Source organism: Bombina bombina, chromosome 5, assembly GCF_027579735.1.
Source record: "Bombina bombina isolate aBomBom1 chromosome 5, aBomBom1.pri, whole genome shotgun sequence".
Lineage (NCBI taxonomy): Eukaryota > Metazoa > Chordata > Amphibia > Anura > Bombinatoridae > Bombina > Bombina bombina.
The window spans coordinates 220,527,627-220,547,720 of record NC_069503.1 but is presented as its reverse complement, the minus strand read 5'-3'; the positions used below and the strand labels follow the sequence as shown (position 1 = coordinate 220,547,720).

At 36.7% G+C, this 20,094-nt stretch overlaps 1 protein-coding gene across 5 annotated transcripts in view; it reads right to left on the bottom strand.

Annotated features, from left to right (window-relative positions):
* Positions 1 to 20,094, bottom strand: part of PARD3 (par-3 family cell polarity regulator) — a 1,150,653-nt gene that overhangs the window by 477,803 nt on the left and 652,756 nt on the right. For all 5 annotated transcript variants that reach the window (XM_053713848.1, XM_053713850.1, XM_053713851.1 and 2 more), the window contains exons 11-14: positions 19,868 to 19,996; positions 12,098 to 12,136; positions 4,537 to 4,725; positions 1,755 to 1,922 (exon numbers count right to left, since the gene is read on the bottom strand). In XM_053713848.1, coding sequence (XP_053569823.1) covers positions 1,755 to 1,922; positions 4,537 to 4,725; positions 12,098 to 12,136; positions 19,868 to 19,996 — 525 coding nt within the window. The remainder of the gene's footprint in view (positions 1 to 1,754; positions 1,923 to 4,536; positions 4,726 to 12,097; positions 12,137 to 19,867; positions 19,997 to 20,094) is intronic.

Genomic DNA, 20,094 nt, shown 5'->3' with positions numbered 1-20,094 from the left:
TCATGGTTTAGAAAGAGCAGCTATTTTACACAACTTTCCAATTTACGTCTAATCATCTACTTTGCTTCATACCCTTGACATCCTTTGTTAAAAAGCATATCTAAAAAGGCTCAGTAGCTGCTGATTGGTGGCTGCACATAGATGCCTCGTGTGATTGGATCACCCATGTGCATTGCTATTTCTTCAATAAAGGATATCTGAATAATGAAGCAAATTAAATAATAGAAGTACATATGAAATTTGTTTACAACTGTATTCTGTTTCTGAATCATGAAAGAAAAATGTAGGGTTTCATGTCCCTTTAAACGCAGTGATCCACAACCAGGGTGTCTGAACACAGCTGTTGCAAGATTTTGAGTATGAATTTGGTATTTATAAATTAAATGAGTTTAACTTCCAGAATAACAAACAAATAACCGTAAATCTGTTTTTTTTGCACATAGAAGCAAACATGAAACTAAAGTAAAGAAGGTTCTCTCTAATAATTTTAAATTGTGTTAGTGAAGGTAAAACACAACTGTTAAATGGTTCAATATTGATGGTGATTGACTGATGTTTCTGAATGGAGAGTTTAACAATATCAGTTCATGGGAAGTCATTTTTTTTCTCCAAATTAAAAAATAAATAAAAAATAGTTTAAAGATATGAATTGAGCAGCATTTTTTACTTTTGAAATAAGCCCCAAATCCTAGCAGGAGCAAAAGCTGTTCCAGTTAAAAATATTAAAGCTACCTAAAACGCTGAAATATACCAGAGAGAACGGAATGAAATATTCTCTCTCATAGATATGAATAGAGGTCTCACTATTTTATTACAATAAATGTCTTGGCATTCCCAGGAAATAAAACAAAATAGAAGTTTTACGAAGAAGAAAATGTTTTAGGAAGCAGTTGGCAAAATATTTTAAAATTGTAACTGATCTATAGATTAAAAACCTGTGCCACTCCAAAACTCCATTTTTATTACAAAATATGTAAAAAGTATATAGGCAAGTTTATGTAATGAGTAACTCAAAATGAAGAAAGTTTATTCTTGAATGAAAGCACATGATTCATTTAAATTGTTTTACCTTTAGTACAAATTTGTGGTCTTCCTCAGCTGAAGTGGCTGATACCACAGAGGGTTCTGACATCATGGTTTAGATCAGTGTTTTTCAACCAGTGTGCCGTGGCACACTAGTGTGCCATGAGAGATCCTCAGGTGTGCCACTGCAGACTGACAACAGTGTGACATATTTTTTAAACTTTGCTTGTTTTTTACTCCCAGTGCAGGGGTAGTTTGTAGGAGGCATGGCATAACAGCACAATGCATACAGTATGTGTGTGTTTGTGTGTATGTGTATATATATATATGCTGTATTAGGCTACAATGTGTGATTTTTTTTTAAATTTTGGGATGGTGGTGTGCCACGGGATTTTTTAATGTAAAAAAGGGTGCCACGGCAAAAAAAGGTTAAAAATCACTGGTTTAGATAATAGAACTTTCAATCAAAGCTTCACCCTTCTTTTTCACAGTGGGTGATTTCTCCCTTCTACTTAAAACACTTGGGGGGGGGGATACTGAAGTGTAGGACATGAGTGACTGAACAAAAATAGAGCTATTATACCTGCTTCTATATATCTGGTTTAAATTTAAACACAAGCATTTTTCTTTGTCTAGATGCAACACACTAACTACATAAAATCCTGACTTAAGGCATTTTTTGATCATATTTTTAAAATATTACATTTTTACATGCTGCTAAGACATATTACCTCATTGAGCTTGATCCGTCGTGCAACAATTAACTGTATCATTCCTCTTTTATTCCCTTCAGTTGACATAGATTTGCGCAGAGTTTCCATGGCATCTTGGTTAGTTTTGCCCAAAAGTGACTCTCCGTTGACCGCTACCAGCTGATCATTAACCCTGAGCCTCCCATCCTTAGAGTTAAAAATATAAATTTAAAAAATATAGAAAATTTCTGCAACAAAACACCTACAATAATCATGATTAATTAAAAAAAATACAAAAAATACCCATGAAAATACAACAGCATGGGCTAGATTACAAGTGGTGCGCTAACGCTAGCACGCACAATATAAAAATATTGAGGCTTGTGTGCATATAACTAGGTAAAAGTAAACGCGACTGTCGGGTTAGGTTGACTGAAGACCTCACGTAAAGGGTAAGGGTTAAATACAATGTTGCACCAAACACAATACATAAACATACATTTACACTGATGTAAACACTAATAAGGTTTTTTTCCTCAGTTTGCGCCCTATATTGAAATCTATGGGGAGAAGTTAACATGGTCGCGATATCTGAAGTCCTGAAGTTAGCACACATTGGCTTTTGCTTGCACACAAACATTTTATTTTCAACACGCACACTAACCCTTGCGTGTTAAAAGTTTACTTCTGGCGGTGTTTGTGCGAGAGTGAAAGTGCTAAATAGCAATGTAAAGTCGTGAGTGTACAGCCTGTATAACAGTGAAAATTTGCTGTCCCCTCAAAATAACTCAACACACAGCCATTAATGTCTAAACCGTTGGCAACAAAAGTGAGTACACCCCTAAGTGGAAATGTCCAAATTGGGCCAAAGTGTCAATATTTTGAGTGGCCACCATTATTTTCCAGCACTGCCTTAACCCTTTTGAGTGGCCACCATTATTTTCCAGCACTGCCTTAACCCTCTTGGGCATGGAGTTCACCAGAGCTTCACAGGTTGCCACTGGAGTCCTCTTCCACTCCTCCATGACATCACGGAGCTGGTGGATGTTAGAGACTTTGCGCTTCCCCACCTTCCGTTTGAGGATGCCCTACAGATGCTCAATAGAGTTTAGGTCTGGAGACATGCTTGGCCAGTCCATCACCTTTACCCCCAGCTTCTTTAGCAAGGCAGTGGTCTTCTTGGAGGTGTGTTTGGGGTTGTTATGTTGGAATACTGCCCTGTGGCCCAGTCTCCGAAGGGAGGGGGATCATGCTCTGCTTCAGTATGTCACAGTACATGTTGGCATTCATGGTTCCCTCAATTAACTGTAGCTCCCCAGTGCCGGCAGCACTCATGCAGGCCTAGACCATGAAACTCCCACCACCATGCTTGACTGTTGGCAAGACACACTTGTCTTTGTACTCTTCACCTGGTTGCCGCCACACACGCTTGACACCATCTGAACCAAGTAAGTTTGTCTTGGTCGCATTGGACCACAGGACATGGTTCCAGTAATCCATGTCCTTAGTCTGCTTGTCTTCAGCAAACTGTTTGCAGGCTTTCTTGTGCATCATCTTTACAAGAGGCTTCCTTCTGGGACGACAGACATGCAGACCAATTTGATGCAGTGTGCGGCGTATGGTCTGAGCACCGACAGGCTGAGCCCCCACCCCTTCAACCTCTGCAGCAATGCTGGCAGCACTCATATGGCTATTTCCCAAAGACAACCTCTGGATATGACACTGAGCATGTGCACTCAACTTCTTTGGTCGACCATGGTGAGGCCTGTTCTGAGTGGAACCTGTCCTGTGAAATGTATGTATGGTCTTGCTCACCGTGCTGCAGCTCAGTTTCAGGGTCTTGGCAATCTTCTTATAACCTAGGCCATCTTTATGTAAAGCAACAATTCTTTTTTTCAAATCCTGAGAGTTCTTTGCCATGGGGTGCCATGTTGAACTTCCAGTGACCAGTATGAGAGAGTTTGGGCGCGATAACACCAAATTTAACACACCTGCTCCCCATTCACACCTGAGACCTTGTAACACTAAGGAGTCACATGACACCGGGGAGGAAAAATGGCTAATTGGGCCCGATTTTGATATTTCCACTTAGGGGTGTACTCACTTTTGTTGCCAACAGTTTAGACATTAATGGCCGTGTGTTGAGTTATTTTGAGGGAACAGCAAATTTACACTTTTGTACAGGCTGTACAATCACTACTAAGATATAATAAAATATTTACAAAAATGTGAGGGGTGTACTCACTTTTGTGAGATACTGTGTATAAATATATATATATATATATATATACATACACACATATATATAGATAGATAGATATATAGATAGATATATAAATCGCCATAGAACAGGCTAACAATGGTATTGAGCTGGTTGTTCGTTCCTGTGAGTGCTCTTCTCTCTATGTATCTGTGTGTGTGTGTGTGTGTGTGTGTATGTATATATGTGTATATATATATATATATATATATATATATAATTTTTTTTTAAAAAAAAGGACAAAAACAAGAATAGTTTGATTTTAAAAAAAATATGCTTCATTTTTACTCTTTAAGGGTGTCTGACTGTAGTATAGTTATCAATTATCACCTTGCAATTACATTTTGAGAATATTCTAATAATAAAAATTGCATAATTACCAAAACCCAATTAAAGGATTTTGTATTAGTTTTTATAAAATATAAGAAAAAGTTTTGATGCAAACACCTAACATAACACATCATCATGTGGTTATCATAATTTATTTGTATAGGTCCGCAAAGTTCCATAGCACTGTGGTTGACTAACATAAAACAAAGCGACCCTAGAATACTTGCTTACTTTTGAGGCTGCGCCACCGTTAATAATGGATTTGACAAAGATACCAAGGTCAGCATGGTTTTCTTTTGAGCGGTTCCCTTTTACACTAACACCCAGACCAGCTGAGCCAGAATCATTCAATGGGATCTCAAATGTCAAAAACTCTCGGGTCCCGTCAGGAGTCAAAACAAGATCATCCTCCTCTGTTTTCTAAAGGACGGGAAAAAAACTTTTTAGTAAACTATCAAAAACACAGACATTTTGATATTTTAAACAGATCAGGTACCAAGTCTCTTAAAATTAAGTTTTTAAACTATTAAATGTTAACACAATATAGCATTTACATACTATGGGAAAGTACAAGAGTTTTAGATACTTGCAATTAAATTTATCTTGTGTTTTGTATATAACGTGATGTGTCCCAACACTTCGCTTTGGGTGTCAAAATGATTCATGAGTACGATGATCTAGTATAGTGGGCGGGTGATATATTAGGTGTAGGAGGAAGAAAAAGTAGCGTTGCATCTTTGACGATGAGCCCATAAATGTACAATATATGTATATATAATCTACAATTTTTTATTTTATTTTTAGGTACACACCAAATTATATTAGACTTGTTACTGATTTTTAAATGTATTTGATAAAGGAAATAATGAGAACACACGTACATACACACGTGTGTGTGTGTATGTTTGTGTATATGCACACACACATATATACACACACAAAATGTATGAAGTCACGTGACCTTGAATGACCCAACAAACAAAAAGCTACTTTCTGTGAAGCAGGCAAACACAATCATAACACCAGGGGGAAAAAAAGATAGATAATCACGGACATCACATACAAACCTATAATAACAAATACCTGTCACTGATAAATGCAGTAGAAAATTGTATGCTATTAGATTCTAGCTCAACACCTGCAGATATATTGACTTTTTTCAATCAAAACACAGAAAAGTGCCAGCAAGACCTGTATGCAACACAAGCAAATGTGTTCAAAGCCATTTGTGCATTAGTGTTTGGTAATCATTAATCTACTTGTTCTGTTTATGGCATAACCTATTGCTTTCCATACTTTTGTCTTGTTGATTGTAACATTTCTGATATACCTAATGATTAATCATACTATCTTCTTAGTTATCACCTGCTTGGGTCTCAGTATTGGGTTCACACTTTCACAACTGAAGTCGATACCTTATTTTTTATATTCTTCAGTGTTTGTTATATTCTCAATTATATATAAGGGAACGTATCTTGGAAGGCTCCATTGTAATCGTTTGCGGACAATTTTATCTTAAATGGGGATGCTAATGTTGCCATGTACGTCCACCTAAACCCTTACACCGCTAAAGGAACATATATTCCAGCTGTCTTTACCATTATAGAAAAACACATTCATCTGCGGTTATTGAAGTTTTGTTGGTTTTCTAGCACAACATATATCTATGTCTAGGACAAGGACTGTATAATACTGATATTACCAGTACTACACATACTAAAACCAATACGTTAAAAGGCACCAGCAGGGAATAATCTGGAACTATACCTAGCAAGGTACTGAACAAAGAAAAAGCACCTACAACACTGTTCAAAGAAAAAGCACCTACAACACTGCCCTCCTAAATTTCTGGCATAAGCACTACTATCAGGGCATACATGCTACTAGCCCAAAAGCTATTGCTATTATATAAAGTATAGTCAGATATAAATAAATATGTATTAGTGTGTTCCCATGCAAGCATTATGTATTTGTGTGTATATATGTACAATTCCACCTGCCTTATACACCCATCACACAGTGTAAGCACTGGTGCCTAATAGCTACTAGTTACTCCATATATAGGTTGCTGTACTTCAAATTCAGGCCTTGCTTCCAAAGAAATTAAATATGAGATATATCTGTTAGAATGCATAAATACAAAATGCCATACAATTTAAAGCCGCCGTTGAGCAAGCCTGGCTGCAGTGTGAGCTTTATTCAAAGTGGAAAAACAGCATTCGCATGTGAGCTGTATATATGTGACTAATTTGTCTCAAATGCTGCAAGTCTACAATATAGAAGGTATTTTAAGTAAACACATATTTCACCATTCTGACATTTACTTATTTAAATTATGAATTGTCCAGGATGACCAAGATTAGTGTCATATTAGTATTATATTCTAAAATGACTATGCGCTCTTACTTTATCAGAAAGTATCCATCCACCTTGCATTAGTTGAACACCCTTGCTTGCATATTCATTAATATCTGAAGCAATTAGGTTTGCTCTATGTTTCCTGACACATTTTCCTGACACATTTTCCTGACACAAAGGTCACCCGAAATGAGCTGAATGGAGCCACTCATGTATATAATTTCTAATAAAAACTTGATGAATGATAAAATATGTTGAATGCTTTTTCTTTAAAATAATATTTAATCTTAAAAAAAAAAAAAAAAGACTGCTCAGCAAATTGCATTCTTCAGACTGGAGCATTTCTATTTAAATGTGCGATTTAAAGCACATTGGAAATGTTTTCTTTTTCGTTGTCCGGTGTGCACCCAAGAAGGAGAACATGAAAGTGATATTTCATAAACTAAACTAATGAGGTTCAATCTACCTCTCTCTGAAGCCCCTGGGAAAGGGTTTCTCAGCATAACCTCCCATGCTTTGTAACTGGGATGGCCAACTTGTGGCCCGAACTAAGAATGTATGGCCCCAAGAAACAGTGCAACTAAAAATATGTTGTTTGGTTACACCTCAAAACTCCCCTCTGGGGGTGAGAACAGCAGGCAGAGGGTACCCGCCAACCGTAGCTAAATCTGGACTCTATTGTGTAATAGCCATACATTGTTGCGGTACTTACATTGATTGTAAAGTATATGCTGTTCAGAGAAAGTATTAAATACAACTTCAGGGTTTTTTTGTAAAATAATTTTGTTTTCTACAATGTGTTCTGCACTAGAAATCCTGTTTTGATTTTTTGTTTTTTACGACGCTGCAGCCGGCACCTCCACATTACCTGAAATGCAGGTGCGATCCAGACTGCAAGTCTACCCTCAGGAGATCTTGGGCATGTGCAGCAGTAAAAAGTGAATACTGGTATAATAGTTCACTGCTAGCACAGAACACGAGTTTGCATTTTGTTATAAGCATAAAGTGGGTGGAGCCAGTCACTACACTAAAGTAAGATTAAGGGAGCAGAGGGACAGATAGTACGGAGTACAGTTTAAGTTATTTCTGCACTCATTTTGACTGTATAATTTTTTTTAAAAATAAATAAAGCCAGCATTTTAATTGCATAACATTTATATTATGCATTCTTTACTCTTTATGGCTTCAAAAATATTTATCTTCAACCCCCATGTGTAAGGAAGATGGTGATCACTGCTTTTTAATAAACACACTGAGGTATTTAATTAAGCAGAATTTCTAGTAATATACTTTTGAACAAAGTATCGAGTATGCTAACTTTGGTTTAGTTTACGGCTCCATTTTAGTACTAGGTTTCCATTGAAGTATTTTGCGGATTGCGTGCAGTTGCTCATTTCATGTAGGTGTAAGTTAACGTTGTGTTGACGCTTCCATCCAACGTCTAATTTCTTGAAAATCAATTAGTTGCTATGGTAACCCGACCTTACACTATAAAATGTATGTTTAATGTCTGCGCTCCTTACCTGTGATCACCTCTAAAGAGAAACAAAAACAAAGATACACTTATTTATAACACATATTTTTAAACTATAAGCAAATACTATTTTTTATTATAATTATATGTTCCACTTGACTTTACTATGAATATATGTAATATGTATTGCTGCCCTAGGCATAGGTCTAGTTTGAATTTTGTAGATATGTACTTGCATATATTTCAATTAGAACATAAGTGCAAATATTCCTATACATGGGACAAAAATAAATATTACAATTTTGTTTCTACATTAAAACACTTTGCACGTTTTAAAATTTCAATGGGAAATAGGTATCTAAAAGCTAATTTTTCCTCTAACTCCTAGTTGAGCTGGGTGCCTCCGACAGTTTGCATTTTCATTGGAAACCTGGTATAAGTTATTGCTAAACGGCTTCTAATACTTTCTATGGAAAGAAAATATATTTTGGGCAGCCAGACTCCAGCTGCCGATATTGAGGTATAAAGTGCCATTGGAAGCAGTCAAACTAAATTGGACACCTAATTACAACTCGCGTGCAATTCCGCCCCCTGCCCGCACACAGCCAATTACGTGCGGGCAAGAGCTGTCAATCTCCCCGATCGGACTAGACCGCAGAGATTGAATTTCGCCACTTTAGAGGTTGCAAAAGATTAGAGAAGCAGCGGTCTGATGACCGCTGCTTGTTAAATACAAAATGTAGGTTCTCTTGTGAGAACCTGCAGCTGTAGTGGGTCGAAAGGCTTGCGAAGCCTTTGATAAATCGACCCCTTAGCCCTTAAGAGGAAACAAATAACTAACATCAATTAGAAGTTAAGAATACTTTTCCAGTTTTTATTTCTTTCATAAGATGCCGAGGGTCCACAAGCCATCACAAGAAATTAAAGTAAAGAAGCAAAACAACCCACACAACAGAGCTTTAATCCCTCCCAGTTTCGCATGATTCCTTAGTCAATTTTGTGTCTCCAACAAGGAGTGAGTGATGGTGAAACTTGAATTGCTGATCTACACGTCAACTGAAAGGGGTTCTCAGACCAGTGTGAGACCCATTATCCCCTTCAGAAAGCTGGAAACAGGACAGAGGGGTGAACAGGAGTACAACTGGTTGTGAGAGTAAATCACCTTCTGGGAGTTTATCACTTACCTGCCTCAGGTGTCATTTGGATCCATTCTTGAGCCTCCTGCTATTGGCCTTGGTAAGCAAATTAGATTGAGTGCTGACTGGTACGTAAGCACACATGGCCTGGGGACAAGGTTGTATATACTAGATAACATAACATTCAGTTATAGGAACTTTTGGGCACTTATACACATTTACAGTAAAACTGAGGAACTGTTGTCTCTTTAAATTTACGGGTACAGGTTTTTGGCACATACCATAGCTTTAATCCCCATTCTCAGCAGGCTCTCAGATTATCAGGATAATTTTTGAAGCTTGGGAGCTTATTTTCAGAAGTTTCTAAACTTCCTTCTGTGCAGACCTTAGGGGAATAACTTTTCCCACCAAAACAGTGTGTTTTGTTCCTCTCAGGAAGAACTTTCTCTCTCGAAGGTCCCTTTCTTCCATCAAGATCTTAAATCTCTCAATTTGATAGCATGGCCTCAGGGAGTTTATTTCATATCAAGTGATAGTCCCTTTGATTAAGGCGAGAAAGTCTGTTACAAAAAAACTAATTCTGGAAAGTTTTCTTTCCTAGTGTGAGTCTATGAATTACCTTTTGAACTCTTTCAGAATTGTCGTATTGTTACATTTTTGCAGGTGGTCTAGATATGGGTTTATCACCCAGTCCTCTTAAGGCCAAATTTATGCCCTTTTAGTCTTGTATCACAAGAAGATTTCGAGACTCAATAAAATTCAAGCCTTTGTTCAAGCTTTGGTCAGGATAAGACCAGTTAACAAGCTTGCTTCTCAACTTTAACTTGGATTTAAATGGTTCTTAAGGTTCAGCATTTGAAGCTATGCATGATCTGGATATTCTACTGTTGTCTTGAACAGTTCTCTTTCTCTTAGCCTTTTCTTCGGCCTTACTAGTATATGAGCTTTCTGCTCTGTCGTGTTATTCTCCTTACCTGTTTTTTTCATCAGGACAAAGGAGATTTAAAGGGACATGAAACCCAATTTTTTTCCTTTCATGATTTAGGTAGTACATACAATTTTAAACAACTTTCCAGTTTACTTCTATTATCAAATTTATTATACCCTGCTTTTCCTGTCCAACGTTCTTATTTTTTCCTTATATTTTCCTTTCTCTTTGTCATATATATGACTATGGAATCATGGTAAAGTTGCATCGGCTTTTATGCTTCCTGTAGGACTAGACGTTAATTCCACGTTACGGCTCGTGGACTTTCACCATCATGAAAGAAATGATTTTCTAAGGTTGGCATAAATTTAGTTTTTTTTCTATATTATATGATTTGTATTATTCATCTTCTCCCATGATAACAGCTTTATCCAATCACTGAAATTGGGGGGGGGGGGAGGAGAATCCCAAATTTTGGAAAATCTTTGTTGCGGAGATTCCTATCCATGCCCCTCCCACTGTAAAAGATGATCACAGTAAAAAAACTGAGATACGCTGTATGAAGTCATATAAACTTGTGTATCTTTATCAACCACTGATGACATCAGGAGTTATGTTTTGAAAATTACATCAGATTATATTTAAAGTAACATGTACTACAATTTTTTTTTTTTAAATAATTTGTAAATAAAAAAAAGAAAAGAAACACAATTTAAAGTCTATACTGTGTATAGTCTGCTGATTTGTTAAAAAAAAATTTCATTGCTCCTTTGAATTGACATTACCATGTGAAATGACTTCCAGAAACTTAATAAAATAATATTGTTTGCTGCATGTCTTTTACCACATTAAAATCTGACGATTGCCAAGATTTGTAAAGTAGGAATTTTAATCTTCTCCATATGCCAAGCTAGCTGTTATGCTGTTATTGAACCCTATTTGCACGTATACGTTGAAATTCATTATTACTATTATCTAAGCTAATATGTCACATCTGGTCATGATTGTTTCATGCAATTTGGCAGCAGATGTTAAATATCAATTGCCAAATATAATTTTATTTTCTAGATCATTTGAAAAAGTATAATTTCCCTTTATTTTAACAGGAACACTTGTTTGCCTGGAAACCATTTTACAAGATACTGAAAATTTCTACAAAAAAAAAAAAAAAAATAGGAAGAAGATGAAGCAAACTTTAGTCATAATATCTTGCAAGTTATGATGTGTCCATGTTGGAAACATCCAAACATCAAAAGATGCTCATGCCTTTAATTTCATGAGTCTGTGCTTGAAAACGGAAAGTTAGATTGTGTTTTTCAAAGATATACAATTTATAGCATATGATTTCCATCTTGAATGAAATCAAAGCTCCGTAAAGACATCAAATAACTACTTCAATATGTTTTATTATTTAGCTCTCTTAAAGTCACTATGTGTCTGCTTCAAGATTTATCCTGCATTTGATGGTTTTTCGTGGTATCATACCACTTTCAACTTGCCAGGGAACTTACCAACACCAACAATTAAATGGTGTCAAATGTGTCTGTTGCCTTTATACCTAAAAATAATTATGACCTGCAAATGATACAACATTTTTCATGCAGAGCAGTCTTTTTATTTTTACCCTCAACTAAATTATGTTCTGAGAAAAGTAGAATATAGGACATATTGTTTATACGTTCTATTGCTGGATAGTCTTGTCTATATACCCTTACAATATATAAAACAAGAGTTTTTCCATCTTTTGTTTACATTAAAAAAGGATTAAATAAAAGGAGCAATTGTTTCTTAGAATGCTTAGGAGAAATTAGACATTAGGAGAATTAGACATTTGGAAAGCACACAAAGTTCAGTGTTTGACATTCCTCACTAGGGTGTAAAGTAAAAATATCTTACCGATTCTCTTGCGTTTGGTACCTGACTTGGCTCAGAATTCTAAAATAAAAAACAAAATACACTATAAGATCATGTTTATTCACAGACACACAAACCAGCGGCAGACAATGGATATTTTGCCTTTCTGCCTTTTATATATGGCTAAAAAAACCTAAACTTATTTTCACTCATATCAAACTACACTTTCAAATTAGCGGAACCTTTCATTTTTACAGCAGTAAATATAATCTGTGATCTGCAATTAGTTTAAGTAGTACATAGCCTGGACTACGGGCACTTTAAATTATTTTTTATATTTGTGTTGGCTTCCAGTGGCTGGGTTTGATATAGCACTTGCAACTACAAAACTGACTATAATTGGCTTCATGTGCAGAAAGACTTGATACCATGCTACAATGGTTTATTTAACGTTGTTAAAAACTATGGAACATTTACATTTTTGGTAGCTGCTAGTCCTCCCCTCCTTGGTAAATTGATGTTTGCCAGTGAGACAAAGCAAATGGTATAGTAGACATATCCTAGACTAAGAGTCTCATACTTTGGCCTAGACAAAATAATTTTACTTGTTTCTTAGCTGCAGTGGCCAATCTAGTAATATCTATAACCTGTATCTATTGCAATAAAAGGCAAAACATTTCTGCAACCTTTTTATAACCCATTTATAGCCTACTGTAGCATAATTTATTATGTGTGTATTTTCACAACTGACAATTACTCTTATGTAAAAACCTCTCAATTCATACCATGAGAAAAATGGTAAATCATACTTTTCTAATTTTATATTTTAAACAATAAACACTTTCAGTAAACTGTATGTATCAAAATGAAAACTAATTAAAAAAAAAATCACAATCTTGGAAAAAGAGAAAACAAAAGTATAAAAATCAAAACAAAGTAAAAGAAGGGTTAGGCACTGGCACCATCTGTAGGTGGCACATACAATATATCAGGAAACAGTATAAGGAAGCACAGACATGACTAGTTGCAACTAATCACTCATCACAGCTTGCACACAACTAAATTATATTCAATGTAAATCCATTATCTTCTGGTTACATAATAAAGCTGCTTGTAGAAGTCATTTTATCAGCACTAGAATTTTGGTCAAAGCATCAAATGATATGGATTGTAGCTCACTTTGCTACTTCTATATCTTTACACTTTCCACAAAAAATATATAATGCTAAGAATTAAATATCAGTTATCAGCTGAGGGGGGGGGGAGGAGCCAACTACTGAGGGAGACAGACGCTCTTGAGTGCAGCTCCTGGCTTTAACTAACTTTAAACTATCTATTTGCCTTTAAAATAATAATTTTTTATCCCACAAAGGGTTTTTCTGCTCCCTCTGTCACCGCAGTCCCAAGTGGTGTGTCAATGGATGCCTCTGACTACGAGCACCTCTTCAAAGATTTGAGCAAGATGAAGGCCCTCAAAGCCTGGGAACTAGCCGTGAAGCATCTCCTACATGAACATTTTGCGAAGATGGAAGCGACTCTAGTGGAGTGCTATTCTGGGACAGGCTCGTTTGCACATATCACTCCTAACTTGGTGGCCGATCATAATACCCTGGACCAAGGTGACCATGCGGAGTCGCCTACCCCTAGGCCCCTGTGTTCCCCTCCTGCACTTCCCCAATATGGCGACCTTACTACAGGCTGCTGCAGTGATCGAGCTGACTATGAGGCGGGCATTATTATGGAGGTTGAGTCGGTAGGTTGCCCTGATCAGCCTGCAAAGCTACACATTGATACAGATCGCACCTCAATTCCGAACTCACCCACAGCTGCGGGACACACAGTGATTGCAGCCGGCGGCCATGCGGAGAGAATACCCCTTGCGCTCAACACTGCAGGTGAGGAACTTAGCATGACTGTACTCACCAAGTTAACTGCAGGCCATCCTTGGTGCTCAAACGGCAAGCGGCTGCCGCCAGCAAGCTATACATGGGGGACTCTCTCTGACAGTACTGAGGCCATGAACATGGGAGTACTGGGCCCCTTGCCTACTGGGAAGCTACTCTTTCACAGGTGGGGTTCGATTGATCAGACAGGCATTGGTTAGTTTGATCATTGCTTCAGAATCCACACCAGGCATTTTTGGGGCTCCAGAAACAATTAGAAGACCCGCACTGCACGGGAACCCAGCTCTAGCTCCATGACAGATCACCTTATACCTACGTGGACTTAATGCATTATGAAGATACTGACTATCTTGTTTTTCACCAGTTTGTTTTCTGGTTAGGTTTGACACAGTTTGCAGAGCTTTTCTGCAAATATAGTCTCTTCACTTAAATAAGTTCTAAGTGGACCTCACTTTTGATATCTATTAACTTTAGAGCCATTTCATCTTTGATATTTACGCTGTAGAGAAGAACAGCGCTGCAGAGAAGAATATTACAGTCTCACAAGTCCGGTGTTGGTTAGAGCATGCTCTTCTAACTAAGCCCCTGCAGAGAGACATTTTTACACCTTGCCAGTTTCTTGTTTAGTTATGCTTGTTTGCCAAAACCCATATATATGTAGTTCATTTGCAGCTTGGTTGCCTTAAACCAGGAAACAATTTAAAACATTTGGTAAAATATAAAATATGATAGTACAATATTAAAAACACCGGTGTTCTACATAAACAAAAAACTATAAAAACTCAAATTAAGATAATATAAGCAAGCAGGTGTACTCAGAAGATAAAACCAAAAAATAAACAGAGGAGACTCGTGTACCTCTAAGCGTATGACTATCAAAAAACATATATAAATGCATATGTGAGTATAAGAACCATATGTCTGGTATCCGTTAAACTAGCGTATATATATACACTTCACAGATGTATAAGGGTTAAGCACATATTATACAGTTCCTTATTGCTTAAATGTTCTGGCAAAACATGGGGTGGTTATCCTTCCGTCAAAAATATATTTGAGCCAATGTATATTGAAACAAGTGTGGCAAAATGTAGCCAGTAATATGTAGCTGCAGTGTTATTTCTTAGATTTCAGCGTCTCTGTTTTTTAATCAGAGGTAGGTTTACATACGGTTTTTTGCTTGGTGTAGCGATTCCTTCCTTAAAAACAGTGCACTGTTGACGTCTTCCCTCTGCTGTGCAGAAAAAGCCGGTGGAGTACTACGTCCCTTAGCCTCCGTTTACCAGCTGTGTTGGTAGTTGTTTCCTTAGATTCGTTGTTTACCCAGTAATGGGCCTTGATGGTATTCTTATGAGCTCCGGTCACAACTTGCTTCTTTCTTTGTGAGTGTATAACCCAGACTCGGTCTTTATTTTCACCGGTCTCCTTGCTGTTATCACAGCTGACAAAGTTCTCCTCTGGAGCTGAGTTGTTTTGGCTCACTTCTTAATTTCAAGTGATCAGGTTTCTACGCGTTTCGGCGTTCTGCCTTTCTCAAGATACTTAGAAGCTCTCAGTTTAGCTTTGTTGAAAACGTAGCTGGAAAGCCCAATGCAAGTGGGAAATAGTGTTCTATTTAGGGATTTTTAGTCATGCTCCTTTGCAGGGGTTAAAGGGACATGAAACCCACCTCTTAATTTCAAGTGATCAGGTTTCTACGCGTTTCGGCGTTCTGCCTTTCTCAAGATACTTAGAAGCTCTCAGTTTAGCTTTGTTGAAAACGTAGCTGGAAAGCCCAATGCAAGTGGGAAATAGTGTTCTATTTAGGGATTTTTAGTCATGCTCCTTTGCAGGGGTTAAAGGGACATGAAACCCACCTTAATTTCAAGTGATCAGGTTTCTACGCGTTTCGGCGTTCTGCCTTTCTCAAGATACTTAGAAGCTCTCAGTTTAGCTTTGTTGAAAACGTAGCTGGAAAGCCCAATGCAAGTGGGAAATAGTGTTCTATTTAGGGATTTTTAGTCATGCTCCTTTGCAGGGGTTAAAGGGACATGAAACCCACACCATTTACACTTGAAATTTCAATACAGCCTATGTAAGGTGAGAACATTATCAGACACACAAGGAATCTGAAATACATTTTACACCATTATTAGTCAGAACAGCATTCACTTGCGCCACCTATTTTTTGACCTATTGTACACAAAACCGTTGGGATAGTTTTTTAAGGTGAGCATAGTTCTGCCCGACTGAATAGGCAATCACTATCATATACTGTTTTATCTTAAACCAGGAAGCAAGGTGGTTTATTTTATATTCTTTAGAAATGTACAATCCTTTGATAATTATACACCCATACATATAATTGTTTTGCCTGCTGTTTAGACATAGGGCCCATGTTTGGACGGCAGGGTATAACACTTCAAAGATTGTGAATAAACCATACTCCCTACTTTTACTGTAATGTCTAACTAATAGCTACACTTCTCATAGTGGAGTTGTTTTTATTTCTCTCTTACCAGGAAGGCATTTTAGCCTGATAGTAAAGGATTTAGTTGCTATTGACATATACATATAGCTTTGTCAAATCAGGGATTCCTTATTCACTGAGTTGGTCACCTTTACATATTAACATTGGCTTATCTTAGGCTGTGGCTTGTAACTGTATGATGCAGAATTATTATTTGAAGATCTATCCTTTATAAAGCTTTCACTCAGCATATATTGTAGGCCTGGCACATAGTATTAAATAATAGATATATTTCCATAGATCCAATACCTGTTTAGTAGTGTTGACTTTCGATGTGAGTTGTAATTTTGATATACATCCAGTAGTCTATATGTTTCTATGAATGTATACATGTCTATGCTGCCCTGCAATACTGAAGCCAGTCTACTCAGTACACTAAGCACCTGTTATCTATTATATATACTCGCCTACCCTCCTTTTTATTCGCAACAAATCTCTAAGCCCTAAAGTCTCATTTCATTTAGCTTACTATCATTATCACCTCCTCCCTCCCCCCCCCCACCACCATAAAGAACCTCCTTTTACAGGAGAACTAACTACGCGGCTTCTCTTTTCTATGCCGCATCTCTATCATAGTTCTTTCCCAATAGCACCATATGTCTTTACTTCACAACAACCCTTACTGTTCCGCGCCCTAAATATCTTCTTTAAATCAATTGACAATGTTATTCTGATTAGACATATGTCCAAGAGAGACTATTCTTATCACCCTACTCCCTCTAGACATCATTATAGGCGACAAGAGCCAAAAAGTGGCTCCTTATATCAAGAGAGGGAAATACTAAAAAGTAGAAAATGAGGTTTCAGTTTTTGCCAGTTACATAGGAATATAGCGATATCATGTTGGGTTCTCTCATGAATATTCTTTACCTATATGTGCTTATTGTACAGTCTTGAACTCCTAAATATTGTCATGGTTTAAAAGAATGTTTCTGAATGCTTATGTAACATGTTTACTTGATGTTGTTTTGTCAATAATCTCAATAAAAAACCTATTTAAAAAAAAAAAATATCAGTTATCAGCTGAACCATTTGTGGCAATAAGAACCAGTTTTCCCCACAACTTTCTAAAGTTACATACAGAATACAAACAATAAAAAAGAGCCTTACAAACTGGGAGAGACCGATCTAGAGATTCACTGTGAAGCTCTAAAACAAGTGCTTTACAGAAAGGCTCTGCACACACACAAAACAATTTCTACCGACCTTCCATTAATAGATGTAATGATATGGCTTAAAAAAATAAGTAGAATATGGTCATGGCACAGAAATATATATATATTTTTTAAAAATGTATTGTTTCACTGTGTAACAAAAAACTCTAAGCACTGGGCAATACATATTATCCATCATTTTGAAAGGATTTTACCTTTAATTTCCTTTCATTTCTTTTTTTTTAAACTTTTGTGAAGTCTCCATTACTTACTGTCACAACCCTACAAGGGCTGTGGTCTCTACATGAAGAGCATATCTAGCTTGAAGTCATAAATATTCTAGAGTAACATGAGCTGGTTTAGTGAGTGCAAGAGAAACAAGCATTTTGTTTCGCCCATGCTCAGAAGTGGACAGAATGCAACTTTGTTACCAATATATCAGCTCTCTTGTCACCCTGAGGGTAGGGGGGCTACAGTGTTCATTTTGCAAGAAAACAAGTAAAATGGTTGCTGTTTTTTTACACAATCTGTGTCTATGTTTACAACATTGATTTAGAATATGTGTTTTGCTAAAGGAGCACTGTTTAAAGGGGCAGTAAACCTAGAAAATAATGTTATATAATTGAGCACATAGTGCAGAATTATATAACATTATATTAGTGCTAGGTTTATGTAACATTAAATTGCCGCTGGAATTTTTATTAAAAAGAGAGGGATTTTCAGACTGCGTAATTACACTCAATGTAGCTCGCTCCCGCTGTCAGACAGAGCAGGAGCGAGCTACATTGAGTGTAATGGCGTGATCGGGCCGGGCTGTGACTAGACAGCTGCCCAGATGCACTCAGAGGGAAAACCAGACCCGCTCAGTAGAGCACAGAGGGCGGGTCTGAAAAACCCACTTTTTTAATAAAAATTCCAGCGGCAATATTATGTTACATAAAGCTAGCACTAATATAATGTTGAATAATTACTTTTACTGTGTGTTTATGAATTGTAATTTTTAATGGATTCACTTATATATACATACATACATGCACAGTAATAAAAAGGGATGGAAGCCAAGATAGAGATTTCAGTAAATTTACTGTAATTTACTCTAGTCAATACTGAGGGCAGCAAAAATGGCCCAATATGTTAAATAAAAAAAAAGTATGAGTATATACATACCCAGCCTTATAATATATCATATTTAAAAGGGACAGTCTAGTCAAAATTAAACTTTCATGATTCAGATAGGGCATGATGTTTTAAACAACTTTCCAATTGACTTTTATAATTAAATTTGCTTTGTTCCCTTGGTGGTATTTTTGAAAAGCTAACCCTAGGTAGGCTCAAACCGATTTCTAAACTTAGCTCAGAGCATTTTGAAAGTTCTCCACAGTTAGACAGTACTAGTTCATGTGTGTCATATAGATAACATTGTGCGCACTCCCATGGAGTTATTTAGGAGTCTGCACTGATTGGCTAAACTGCATGACTGTCAAAAGCACTGAGATAAGGGGGCAGTCTGCAGGTGCTTAAATACAAGGTAATCACAGAGGTAAAACATAATATAACTGTTGGTTTTGCAAAACTGGGGAATGGGTAATAAAGGGAATATCTATCTTTCAAAAAAATAAACATTCTGGTGTAGACTGTCCCTTTAAGTATGAAGCATATATTACAAGCCATAAGTCAAGTAATGACAGTGTACATGCAACCGAATAGGCCAACTTGAAGGCCCAAGTGAATAATGGGTGGGACTGGGAAAAACTCTGGAGGCTTCGAGGACTATACTGGTCATTATGTCCAGTAGACAGAAGAACACAAGCCAGTATGAAGGGAACAAGTCTTAAACGCACCTGAGAAGGTGGTATTTCAGGGTTTGGGTAGCTCTATAGCCTACATATTTAAAGGAACATCAAACTTAAAATGTATTTACTAATAACTGGCTTAATTAAAAAAAAAATAAAGTAACAAAACAATATTGCATACATTATTTATGCATTTTGACTTTGCACTAAGATATATGTTTTTATTTTGGGCTTTCACTACATTGTACACTATTATAATACTTTTAAAGTAATAAAGAAACATTCCATATCAAATCTTTTTCTTCGTAACTAAATAGTAAAATACAATCAATTTGTCTTATTTATTTTCTTCAGTAAAACTTGAATATCCACTTAAAATGTCCAACATTATATCATTTGTTTTTTCTTATTCCTCAAAAGAATATTTAACACTTTGTTACTGTTTTACGTACCAACTCTCTCGGATGGAACTCATCATCTTGACGTAAGACCAGCAGATTCACAGACCCTCCCATCTTTGTGCTTCTTAATAACGAAACTACTTCCTCTTGAGTTTTCCCAGTTAAATCTACACCATTCACCTATAAAAAGTACAATTATAAATAACGTATACACAACCTATAAGGTTCTTAAACTTAAACCTGAATTGCTTCTAAAAATGTTTAATGATGCACAGTAA